General features: G+C 31.1%; 1 protein-coding gene across 1 annotated transcript; it reads left to right on the top strand.

Moving 5' to 3' along the window:
• The first annotated feature begins 12,371 nt into the window (after positions 1–12,371).
• On the top strand, positions 12,372–13,450 carry LOC114166983 (DNA ligase-like protein, putative (DUF1645)). The gene has a single exon (XM_028051874.2). It carries the CDS (start codon positions 12,501–12,503, stop codon positions 13,287–13,289), a length of 789 nt encoding a protein of 262 aa, XP_027907675.1. The 5' UTR covers positions 12,372–12,500; the 3' UTR covers positions 13,290–13,450.
• Positions 13,451–14,125: the final 675 nt, after the last annotated feature.

Genomic DNA, 14,125 nt, shown 5'->3' with positions numbered 1-14,125 from the left:
AACAAGTTAACAAGTATTAAAATTATCCATACAATTCATTACTAAGAGTATTTACGGTCGTATTCATCGGTCTTAACTAAAATTGACTGCTGGTTTTTTCTTTTTTAAGTCATGTTTTTGTTCTTTACTTTTATAATAAAATATTGATTTGGTCATTTTATTTATTTTTATTTCAATTTAGTTTTTGTTTTTGAAAATTTGATATGTAATATAATAACAGTGTTAAAGTGTGTCACGCTCAGTTTTATGGATTTTTTGAATTTTTTTTTATTTTTTTCTAATTTTTTTTATTTAAAAAAAAAACTAAAAATTTGTTACGTGTCAAGCTAACATCAGGCCATATGATAATGACAGTGATGTGGTAGTGATACCCTAATATCACTTGTTACTATTATGTCAGGTGTCATTTACTCATTTTCAATTTGATTTATGTATTTTAATTTTTGTCTCAATTAGTCCCAATTTTTGTAAAAATATTGTAATTTCGTCTCTCTCCAAATTGAAAAAAAAAATATTTTTTATATAAATGTTATACAAATTTTTTTATTAAATTTGATATTTTTATTCAAATTGATATTTTTATTATATATTTTTAACAAAACTAAGTTTATTTAAATGTGTTTCACACTCAATTTTACTTAAAATTGTTTTCAAATTTTAAATTTATTTGTTTTCGATTGTTACATAAACTAGTTAAAATTATTTTTAAAATTTATATAACTTTTATTTTTACACCACTCAAACATTTGTATAGAAATTATTGTACTTTACACATTTTAAACATATATAATTATTTGAAATATAAATTCAAATAAAAAAACAATATTAAAGTATGATGCAAAAAAATATCAATATAAATTGTAATTTTTTTTCTATTAACAACTTTAAATAAAATTTAATGTAAAATATTAATTTAAATAAATTTAATCTTGTTAAAAATATTTACTTGAAATATCAATTTTGATATAAATATTTGTATACATTATACAGAAATTAAATTTGTTTTCAATTTGAAGAGGAACAAAATTATTCAATTTTTACAAAAATTTAGATTATATTGAGACAAAAATTAAAAAACATAGACCAAATTGAGAATGAGGAAATGACACATGGCATAATAGTGACACGTGACATTGTTACTGTCACATCACATTGTCATTGCCATGTGGTAGGACATCAGTTTGACACGTGGCAAATTTGTAATTTTTTTAAAATATTAAAAAAAATAAAAAAAATTCAGGAACTAGTATGTGGGACACCCCTTTAACGTTGTTACTGCACCACGAAAAGAAATTGATTGCATTGAATATCCTAAAATAGGAACCAAATTGAAATAAAAAAATAGAAAGAACAAATCGATATATTTCTACAATAATAGGGACCAAATACATAATTTTTTTTTAATATATTTCAATTCATAGTATCTCTTGCATTAATTGTTTTTATGTTCAAATTTTTTAAATAATAATATGAACAAGAGAGTGGGTTGGTATATATATATATATATATATATATATATATAAGAGAAAAAAGTGTTAATAGCAAGAATTTTAATATATCATGAAACAACTTTTGGTATTTTTAGACCTTTATTGTGCACATTTGTTAAACAAGAGTGTAGTTAATGCATAACCAAATACACTTTAGTGTGTATAGTTGGGTATTGATAAAGTTAATTTTGAATACAATTTAATTCGTAAATTGGTCTTAGTTGGAATTGATTTTAAAGTTAAGTAGTTCATGTTTTGGCGTTTTTATTATAGAAATAAGTTAATAGTAAAATTTAGTGTAAACTGTTTTATTCAACACATAAGATAGGATTTGGGTCAGTGAAAAATATATTAATCTAGAAACAATATTATTTTTATTTTTCATTTAAACGATATCCAAAGTATATTTGATTCTATTTTATATTCTATTCTAAATTTAAACTTTTTATTGTTAAAAGTGTTTTTTATTCTATTATTGAAGCTTAGACCTAAATATTATAGTTTATTTGACTTTTCACTTTTATGTATGCTTTGAATGTTAAAATAATATTTGTTAAAAACAGATATGTCTAATACTCTTAACCACAAAGGGATCTGAATTGATTAACAAGCTTTTATATGGTTTAAGATGAATCTTGAATAAATCTTTAGGTTTTAAAGCTCAATTAATCAATTTCGCAGTTCTGGGTTAATGGACTGTTTAAATCAATCAAGAAAGATTATGAGAGAGAAGAAAGAAGCAAGACACATAATTTATACTGGTTCGATTCAAAAAGAATCTACATCCAGTCTTCTCCTAAGTAACACACTTAGGAGGATTCCACTAAACAGAAAGGTTCCAAGAATTACAAGCACACCTATGTAATTCTAACCCCCAAAACCCAAGAACTTGATTCAACAATCAAGAACTCCCCCTAGGAGCAATGCATCCACACAATTGCACCTAGATCCACACTTCAAACACTGAAGCAACTGTAATCAGAAAATACAGAAAACAAAACAAGAAACGAATACACCTAAGCTGTGCAGATTTGACTTGATGCTCCTTGAATCAAGCAAGACCCATCATGGTAGAATCAACCATCAATTCTTCTTGGATCTGTACTTGAGTTATCTTGCAGAATCTTCTGAAACTTTGTGTCTCTCAGATGGCTCTATCTCAGATGAAGACTGCGTGATCTTTCTAATTTTTCCAGACCCAAAACAGATTCCAAAACAGCTTTTATACAAAGGTTTTTGTTGTCACTAATTCGATTAGCAATTTACCTAATCGATTATCGTGAGTATACTTTCACTTACTTTGTACCATACTCACAGCTAATCCATTAGTTAAAAAACTAATCATATGCAGAATTACACAGCAGGCCTGAAATACATTTGATAAAGAGAAGCTAATTGTCTAATGCATATCCTAACTGGACCAAGCTATGTTTTATCCTAGATCAGTAGACATCATCAAAATTGTTCTTCATTTATGGATGAAAGGCTCCCCCTTTCAACAATCTCCCCCTTTTTGATGATGTCCAAAACATGGACTGTGATAAGCCTGCCTGCAGCACATTAAGCAAACACAACAGTAGTACAAGCACACAAAGCAAACAACAGCATAGGCATATAACAGATATCATTTTCATTACATACTCCCCCTACCAATAAACCATCAATATATCAAATTCTCCCCCTTTTTGGACATTAGCAAAAAGACATATTCAATATGGGACAGAAAAAAAACAACTAAATAGCACAACAAAGTAAAAGATGCAACAGTAGATAATGCATAACAACCAGGATAACAACCAGAATGCATAACAATTTCGCATAATGGATTAGCGGGCTCCTTTTGAGAAATTAAGTAGCAACTATGTGATGCAGAACTTAACACAGACTAAGCTTCAGACAAAACACGATAATGGATTAAGGTCAAGGTTAGGCAAGCAGCTACACAGTTTGAACACAGTAGGCATACAAAGTATGACAATACTAATAACGCAGCAGGTGAAATCAGTAGCATAGGTTAACATCAGAGTGCAGACAACCATAAATCAAATCAGCAATTAAGTATTGCAATATCAGTTTAAATCAGTAGTGCAAAAATTTATGAAAGTATAGAGCAAATAGAAAGGAACTTTTCACCTTGGCAATGCCTAAGATTTGACCTTTGTTATTATCACCTCTTATAACATGACCAATAATTGGCTTTGTAAGATATCCTGCAGAAGTTCTTCACATCTCCTTTCATGTGTCTTGAGCATCCATTATATAAAAGCTACATTGTTTTCCTTGCATCAAGACACACCTGAAACAAAGATTAAAGAGAAGATGCAGGTACCCAATTAAACTTGGGTCCTTTCATGTTAGTGGTTTGAGGTGTTCCTTTAGGTACCCATTTGTACTCTCCTTTAGGAACCCCACAATTTTTAAAATAGCAGGAATTTGATGCATGACCAAGTTCAGAACAGTAGGAGCAAATGACAGATGTTGGTTTACTCATATCTAGAAAACTTCTGGTGCCTAATGGATTATATTTGCCACTGTAACCTATTCCCTCTTTATTAAGCACACTCCTTTGAGATCCTAACACTGCATCAAGGTTTGATCTTCCCAAAGTGAATTTTGAGAGAGTTTTCATTAGGTAATCTATCTTTTCTAGTTGTCCTGGGCATTTTTCACATTGGGGAGAGCTTGTGTCATCTTTGGACCTAGAGTGTTTCTTAGATTTCTCTAGTTTTTCAAGACTTGTTATCAGATTTTCATTTTCCTCTTCTAGTTGCTTTACTCTACCTTCAAGCCATTTAATTTATCCTCTACGCTTATTATTTGACTTTTGCAATTTTGTGGCTTCCTTATGCAATTCATTAAAAGCATCAAGTAATTCATAGTAGTTATTTTCATCATCATTAGAGTTGAAACTACTCACACTGCTCTTAGAAGAGCTTGTTCTAGCCATAAGACAGAGGTTGGTCTCTTCCTCAATGCTTCCATCAGATTCACTGGATGAGCTGGAGTCACTGTTGTAAGCTTCCCTTTTCTTCTTGTGCTTGTCTGCCTCACCTTTCTCTTCTAGTTTTTGCTTCAGCTTGAGGGCAGGGCATTCAGGTTTGATGTGTCCCATTTTTCCACACCCATAGCAGGTTGGAACATGTTTTTCTTGTTTCCTAGAAGATCTTTTAATTTCTGCAGAATTACTGTTATATTTGTTCTTGTACTTTAGAAATTTTGAGAACCCCTTTACCATTAGTCTCAAAGCTTCACTGTCAAAGTTATAATCATCATTAGAGTCATCTGTAGATTCTGCTTTCTTCAATTTTGCTGCAGATTTTACAGCACTCTTCAAGGCTATTGTGTGCCTCTTTTCTCCATCCTCTTCTTCCTTGAGTCTTCCAAGCTCTAATTCATGTTCCCTCAATTTTCCAAAGAGAGTGGCTATGCTCATGCTAGTGAGATCTCTAGATTCAGAAATTGTTGTCACTTTGGGTTGCCATGTCCTATTTAAGCTCTTCAAAATTTTGATATTGAGTTCCTCTTTGTCAAAGGTCTTGCCAAGAGCTAGGAGGTGATTTACTATATGTGTAAATCTTTTCTGCACATCACAAATGCTTTCTCCAGCCTTCATTCTGAACATCTCATACTCTTGAATGAGAGTATTCTTCCTTGCCCTTTTGACTTCATTCGTGCCCTCATGGGTTACTTCCAAGACATCCCACATTTCTTTGGCTGATTCACACACAGATACCCTGTAAAATTCATCCAAAGTTAGTGCAAAAGATATAATATTTTTGGCTCTAACATCATTGTGTGCCCTCTTATTCTCATCAGGGGTCCATTGTGAGAATTCTTTAGGAAAAGTCTCTCCATCCACTATTTTAATTGGTTTAAAAGGTCCATTTACCACTGCATCCCATACCCCTTTGTTTACTGATTCAAGAAAGATTTTCATTCGAATTTTCCAGAAGGGATAGTTTTCCCCAGCAAACAGAGGGGGCCTGTTAATGGATGCCCCTTCAGCAAAGGTTTGAGATGTATTAGACATAACAGGATCTTTCTAATCGATTAGCGTGCGATTAACCAGCTCTGGTGCCAATTGTTAAAAACAGATTTGTCTAATACTCTTAACCACAAAGGGATCTGAATTGATTAACAAGCTTTTATATGGTTTGAGATGAATCTTGAATAAATCTTTAGGTTTTAAAACTAAATTAATCAATTTCGCAGTTCTGGGTTAATGGACTGTTTAAATCAATCAAGAAAGATTATGAGAGAGAAGAAAGAAGCAAGACACACAATTTATACTGGTTCGATTCAAAAAGAATCTACATCCAGTCTTCTCCTAAGTAACACACTTAGGAGGATTCCACTAAACAGAAAGGTTCCAAGAATTACAAGCACACCTATGTAATTCTAACCCCCAAAACCCAAGAACTTGATTCAACAATCAAGAACTCCCCCTAGGAGCAATGCATCCACACAATTGCACCTAGGTCCACACTTCAAACACTGAAGCAACTGTAATCAGAAAATACAGAAAACAAAACAAGAAACGAATACACCTAAGCTGTGCAGATTTGACTTGATGCTCCTTGAATCAAGCAAGATCCATCATGGTAGAATCAACCATCAATTCTTCTTGGATTTGTACTTGAGTTATCTTGCAGAATCTTCTGAAACTTTGTGGTTAAGAGTATTAGACAGATTTGATTTTAACAATATTTAGTTTTTAGTATTTAGATATTATTTCTCTAACGTTATTTTATGTTCTTTAATTATTGTTACTATTACTTGAGTTATGTTCTTTAATTATTTATCTGACTTGATGCTCCTTGAATCAAGCAAGATCCATCATGGTAGAATCAACCATCAATTCTTCTTGGATCTGTACTTGAGTTATCTTGCAGAATTTTCTAAAACTTTATGGTTAAGAGTATTAGACAGATTTGATTTTAACAATATTTAGTTTTTAGTATTTAGATATTATTTCTCTAACGTTATTTTATGTTCTTTAATTATTGTTACTATTACTTTAACAAATTTTTGTTCAACCATATAGTCAATTATTTAACTTTAAGCAAATAGTTAAATAATCAGTTTGATCTTTAAATATTAGATGATAATATTTTAATTAATTTATTAATTTATTTTTAATTCATCACTCTTATCACTATTAAATTATTACATTACATAAAAAAATAGAGAATTCAAAAATAATAAAAATAATAAATTAAAAAAAAATAAAAAAGTGAATTAAAATATTATTATTTTTAAATATTATTGTTTATATAACTTTTTATTTATAAAAAATGGACTTTTTTTTTAATAAATCAGTGTTGTTTTCTAGACTGAAATGATAGTGAAAGGTGTGAATAAAAATATCACATCAAAACAATTAACAATTTTCAACAGCAATCTAATCATAAATATTAAAATGTTTTCAACACATCATTTTAAGTATTCTACTTTTATCTATTTCATTTGTTCTCATACCAGTCCTCTAACTTTTTATTGTTACTTTTTGAAAAAAAAAAAAAACAGAAAAGTTCTTTCAAATTAAGAGTGAATTAGTAAGGAGTAAAAGACAAAGTAAAAAAATACCAACAAAGAAATTTTTTTTATAGCACACAAAAACTAAAAAAATGTTATTTTGTGTTACTTTCAAACTATTATTACAATATATCAAATAGCAGTAAAGTCCAACAACTTTTCAAACTATTATTGCAATACTAATGAATTTTTTTATGACCAAGTAAAACGTTATCTACTTCTTTGGGTCAATTTATCGAACACCTTTAATTCTAGAAGTAAAGCTTATCCACCTCTCATAAATTTGAAAGTCAATGTGAGCCTAAGGGTGCTAAATATGGAAACATACGAGTCAAACTTGGGCAACGACCATCCACGATTAAATTAGTTTAATATTATTTCAGCGTAGTGCTTGGCTAACAAGCAAAGTGAATTATTTTATCCGTTTCACATAAACAAAACCACAAGAATCTTTTTATGCAAGTATTGTTTACACATGAAAAGAAAGAAAAAAGAATTGTTTTCTTGAGACCAACAAAGATATATAGTGGAAGGATATTTATCTGTTATCCATTAATTATGTTTTGTTGCCTGATTTTAGGTCTCATTCACTTTTCTCAATGAAGTTCACAAAATCTACATACTTTTTAGTTTCCATCTGCATTCATATTTATGTTTGTTGAAGATGTATTTACCATATAAGGTAAATTTACATTACATAAGTAATCATAGTTTATAACTCAATTTTATAAAACCGAATAAGATAACAATGTAGAATGAAACATATGAGTTCATCTGCATATCTTTAAAAAAAAAGTGTAAGAGAAATTGAATATTTAATATTTTAGCCGTTAGATTTATTGTATAATTTGTAATTCGTAGGAAAAAGTGTGGAATTGATCGAGTATTTATATTAATTTAATTAAATAAAAATAAGGATGTTAAAATTTTATACCTTAATACTTTACATGTTATAACTGGATAGGAAATTACAAATAAATAATACCTGTGCGAGTTGGCTTGCAAGCTTGCGGGTCAAATATTATGTGAGACGGACTAGAGAAAATAGTTTGTATTTCTTATGCAGAACAAGTAACCTGACATGTTTTTTGCAGGTCAAACGTGAGACGGACCAAAACCGGACAGGTCAACCTGTATTCTCATTCCAAAATTTAATTTCACTTCTTATGATATCAAAGCAATATAAAATTTATTCTAGTGAGATTTATTATATGTTGAACATAGTGTGACACCTACTATCGAAATATTGTTGGATCATCCATTAATATACAGTATCATATTTAATATATATATATATATATATATATATATATATATATATATATATATATTTACATAAATTTACATAAGTATATTAAAAATCTTTAAGACGAATTTACATATAAAAATAAACATCTTACGACCTAATCTTACGACCTAATTTTATGTTAAATTTTACGGTTTATTTTTAACCGTGTTATTTAAGTTAATATTTAAAACATTAAAGTTACTTACGAAAAAACAAATGAAAGTTGAACGTCTAAAGATGTTGATGAAGTACCAAAATAGTGAAGACACCATGATTCGCAACAAAATATTGGGTCAGCATTATTTATATAAGAAGTATTAAGTTTCTCCCACAACATTTTATTGATTAATATGAAGTTTAAGCACGTGTATGCACATCTTAGATAGTGTATTCTGTATAATAATACCATTTTCTATTTGCTTGAATCTGAAGAACTTGATTAATCAACGCGTTACCTCGGTGATTGACTTCTAGAAAAAAGTTGAATGAGTCTCTAATTCATACTATATTCTCTTTGGCTCACAAACCATGCATTGATAAAAACTCCTACACAATGTTTATTTGGTGCATAGTTCTCGTACTGGAATAAACTATGGTATATTTCTCATCTTGTTCAATGTAATATAAAAATCAATATTTCTCCATCCTACACTTTCTTTACCAAGAGAAGAGAACTAAAACATTAGGTACCTCAGTCAATCACTACATCTCGGTTAATAAATGGTCAATTTACAATTAAATTAAAGAGCAAAAAATCCAACATATAATCTAACAATAACTAATTTATTAAATATACCAATATTCAATTATATATATATATATATATATATATATATATATATATATTCTTTTATCCATATACTTGATTATTCAATTATTAATTTATTTAAAATAAAAGAAATTATTCAATTATTTATTTTGTTAAATAAATAAATAATTTTATTTATTTATTAAAGAATAAAATTAACAAATTAAAATATGATCACAGAAAAAGTAACATTTTCTCTATATAAATATAATAGTATAGATGTTTAATCGAATCAATCCAATCTAAATGTATTGTATTAAATATATAAAACAATCGAAAATTAAGATATGTTTAAATGAGTTAATTCACTTTATAGACGTTAAAATGAGTTTAAACATATAAGTCAACCTTACTTTCATCTTTCATGTTTAAGTAATTTGAAAAAAGTTTAATTTTTTTTTATTTTTTAATGTGAGTTAAATTAAACTTGATTTGTTTAACCCATGAGTTAAATGTGATTACAAGTGAATTGATTCATCATCCACTAACAATAATTCTTATCACTGTTTACATAACTTTTTTATTACAATTATTTACTATTTTTAATTATAAAGGTTGATAACTTGATCTTTTTAGAAACTATAATATTTGAATGGTGTAAATGTTCATTTTACATGTTTGCCCATACACTTTGATTTTTCATTATTATATTTATAATATTTAATAACCCAATATGGTTCACAATCCGGTTCACAATCTATAATATCCTCGTTATCTAGAGTAACAATAAATTTAAGAAGAACATCGTGCATTGATGGGTGGTGAGATCCTATATTAACTATCATGTTCGTTGAGATATTCATAGGTTTTTGCATGATTTATTCTTTTATGAATTGCTTAAAAAAGGAGTTTTATCAAAATTCAAAATCTAATAAATCGAATAACTGAAAGTTACTCTTCAATTTAACGTTTTGTCAAATTGGTGCATGTTGATTATAATGCTATAAATAGGCCTACATTGATTTTAAATAAAAATATAAACAGAGACAAGAAAACATATTTAAGTGAGTTGATTCACAACCTTGTGGAGACCAAGCTGAGCTACAAAATTTTTGACTTACCAAAAAGTAAATCAAATCAAAATTAACTCATTCTTATCTTAACCCGTAATGAGTTGACCCATATTAATCAAACTGATTGGCTTTGACTCTATTAACTTATCCTAAATAAGATAAGTTGAGACAAATCAATTCATTTTAATTGTACAAGGATAAATTTAAACATTTGAATAATAAAATATAGGTTAAAATGAATTAAAATAAGTTCACTCGGTTTTAATTTAATTTGTATAAGTAGACATGTGTGCCGATATGAGGTCCTAACCTTGTGTTTGAATAAAGAATTTTATAAATTCCAAGATATTCAAATGTATTGTTTGGATAAGGCAATTCAAAATCAAATTTAGTTCATTTTAATTTTCTTGTTTAGATAAAATATTTCAATTACCATCAAATTCCAAAAACTATTTAAATATCAAATAATTGTCAAAAATTAACACACACACACACACGCACGCACACACACACACACGTACGCACACACACACACACACACACGCACGCACGCGCGCGCGCACACACACACACATATATATATCAACATTGATTATTTTTTGTAGTTGATAATGATTGATGTTATTTTTTGGTTTAAGTTCTTAAAAAAAATCATTAAACATTTATAAAAATGTATTCAATTAACATTAAACAATATTATTTTCAAGTTATGAAAATGGTAGATCAGGTCAACTCTTTCTTGGTAAAATTCAAGCCAAGTTGATCGAACCCAGGTTGAGTCAAGTGTGTTTAGACCTATGTTAAGCTTAGCAGGCTTGAGGCACGATCAAGCCAAATTAACCGAACCCAAATTGAGTTGAGTTGGCCCAAGCCTGGTCAAGTCAAGTTGGTTCGAGCCTAGTCGAGTCCAATCAGTTCGTGCACGATTGAGTCAAGTTGGTCAAGTTAACTCGAGCTTGATCAAGTCAAGTTGACCTGAGTTAGCTGATCAACTCGAGCCAAGTTGGCTTGGGATCAAGTCGAGCCAAGTTGGCTTGGGATCAAGTCGATAAGATCCAAACCAAGCCCATGTCAAGTAAAGTAGGGCATGCCAATGTTCACCTAAGTCATAATGTTCAACCAAGTTGGACTGGGCTCAAGTCTGATCAAAACTAGGTTGAGTCTATTATGATAAAACCAAGTCAATTTGAGTCTACGCTAGTCTAGGTCGAGTAGAGCCTGTCCCAACCTAGTTCGAATCAAGTTGGCCTAAGTCGAGTTGCCTTGAGCTTTATTGAGTGAATTCGGCCTACTCTAATAGATCTGAGTCAACTTGGACGTAAGTCAAGCTAAGTCAATCTTGGACATAGTTGAGCTGAGTTAACTGAGATCCAAGTTAGGGTAGTCTTTTTGTCAAGTCAAGTTGAGTTAGACCTAGGTAGGACCGAAAGAAATTGTGTTAAGTTTGGCCAAATCGAATTGAGTTGAGACATCAAAGTCGTGCCAAATTGAGTTAAATCAATTGAAATCAGTTGAAACTTAAGTTAACCCAAAATACGAAAATTAAAATATAAATTTGAGAATAAACAAAATTTCAAATTCTTATTTTCTTTTGGGGTAAAATTTGAAATTCTTTACTTTTAAATAATCCAATTATTTCAACAAAATTCGATAATTTCAACCTTTTTAAAACTTCTACCGAAAGAACGTAATTAATGACAAAATATTTCAAAATTTAAAAAAATAATAATAAAACCCTATCCAATCCAAACGCAAGGTAAGGATATTTTAAACCCTTCGTGCGTGTTGTCATTAAGGCAATAAATAGTTCACAAGCTTCACCAGCAAGAAAATCACCTCAGCAATTACGCAACACCAGTTAGTGAACCAAAAGTCATCACTGAGATCAGCAACTGCCACTTCCATTAATTATCATTACATAACCCGTGAACTCTGCATCGTCAATACTAGTCATGCACAAATTTAATTTAAATATTCATCCTTTCAAAAACAATATCAACCTTTCAAATTTGGACTTCAAATCTTCTCATTCGGAATTCCCTTCTCGAAGTAGCCACGAAAAAGAGCCGAGTCTACGTGTTCTTCATTCTCCACCAACGAACAACCACGTGGGACGTGTGATAACACTCAAAAAAAAAAAAAAAACACGCAAAAAGCCAAAACTATTGAAAGTTGAAATTCAAAAGACCAAATACAATTCCAATACCCTCCATCTCACACCCCTTATATATAAACCCAACCATTCACCTTCCCACCCTTCAACCAAATATCTGCATCTCCAAAAACCTTCTCTGTAACCGTCGTTTCGGTTTTCTTACCAAACACCACACAAAACTCAAAACGCAAAACGCAGCACACTCACTAAAATGCAAGCCGTTTCGCGCTCACCTTCGCCCTCCGTGTTTAGGGATTCTTCTCACGAGTTCGCCGAGTCTTCTGGAAAGTTCGAACACGATTTCATTGCAAAGCTCAAAATCGATGAACACAAAAACGAAGAAGAGCACAACGAAGGTGAGGTAGAAGAACAAATCGAAGACGAAGAAGAGGACGAGGAGGAATTCAGCTTCATGCTTGTGAATTCCGACGGATCGCCGATCTCCGCCGACGACGCCTTCGACAACGGCCAGATTCGTCCGTTGTTTCCGATTTTCAACCAGGATCTTCTCTTCTCCGATGATTACGACGGCGGCGTCCATCCGCCGCTAACTCTATTCGTCGAACATCCGGAAGAGTCTCTGTCGCCGTCGCCGTCGCCTTCGGAGACGGACAAACTTATGACAGCCCCGCCGCCGGAGGGATCTTACTGCGAATGGAATCCAAAGTCTGCGGTGAAGAGCAACTCCACGGGATTCTCGAAGCTGTGGAGATTCCGCGAGGTGAAACTGCGGAGCAACAGCGACGGGAAGGACACGTTCGTGTTCTTGAACCACGCGCCGGCGGCGAAGCCAGCGGAGAAGGCGAGAAACGTGGTGGTGAAGAAGGTTGAGGTGAAGAAGGGGAAAACCGCAGCGTCGTCTGCGCACGAGAAACATTACGTGATGAACAGAGCAAGGAAAGAGAACGATAAACGCAAGTCCTACTTGCCGTACCGGCAAGATCTGTTCGGGTTCTTCGCCAACTCCCACGGATTGAGCAGGAATGTTCATCCTTACTGAGAATCATTTTTTTCTCATCTCATTGATTCAAAAATTTTATTGATTTGTACGTAAATAATTGTTTGAAGTTCTCCAACCTAACTAGGAAATTAATTATCTCTTTGCTATAGTGTAATTATAATTTAATTAATGTTCTAGAGTTCAGATTTTTGGACTTACTATATTTTTTCGTGGAAAGAGATAACAACCAGCAATATTATTTTTCTTTTGTGCCTGCCGACGATACTGTTTTTCGTTAACGATTATAATAAGCAGAGAATTGCAATGAAGATAGGTAACTGTTTAGAAGGACACATTATAATTTATTTGAGGATATTTGTCTCAACCACTTAAAGCAGAGACATAATAAATATGAATGATCTGTCGAAAACGTCGGTGGATCCACCCTCTGCATGCAGCATAAATGTAAACACAGAACCATCAGTGACAACCCCAATGGGAAACACACAAACTTTGACTTCCAAAAACATTAATTTTCGTTTTTAATTATAATTCTCAGAGATTACCCGCGCACCTAAACTAATTAATAGTGATGTGTACCTAAACATATCTGCAAATATGATAATAATTTGTTCTGTCTAACCATAGAATTATATATTTATTTTTTATAAAATTTAATTGGTACTTAATGCTTTTGAAGACACAAAACAAGACCAAGAGAACGCACACACAGAGCAATATCTTTGCCTTTCATTTCTTATAGAGCAGAAACTGAATTTGGAAATTTCAACTAAATGTCGTTGGTGGAGAAAAATTAATGTAAAAATCATATTTTTTAAATAAGACATCCCATGAAAAGTTTTGAGATGAATAGTTGAAATTATTGAGATTACTTA

The sequence above is a fragment of the Vigna unguiculata genome, chromosome 2, assembly GCF_037176805.1.
Source record: "Vigna unguiculata cultivar grain cowpea cultivar isolate G323 ecotype 2 chromosome 2, ASM3717680v1, whole genome shotgun sequence".
Classification (NCBI taxonomy): Eukaryota; Viridiplantae; Streptophyta; class Magnoliopsida; order Fabales; family Fabaceae; genus Vigna; species Vigna unguiculata.
Note: the sequence above shows the minus strand (reverse complement) of the source record. Positions and strands in the feature narration are given on the sequence as shown.

Coding starts and splice junctions, on each gene's coding strand:
- LOC114166983 (XM_028051874.2), top strand. CDS start 12,501: ATGCAAGCCGTTTCGCGCTCACCTTCGCCCTCCGTGTTTAGGGATTCT.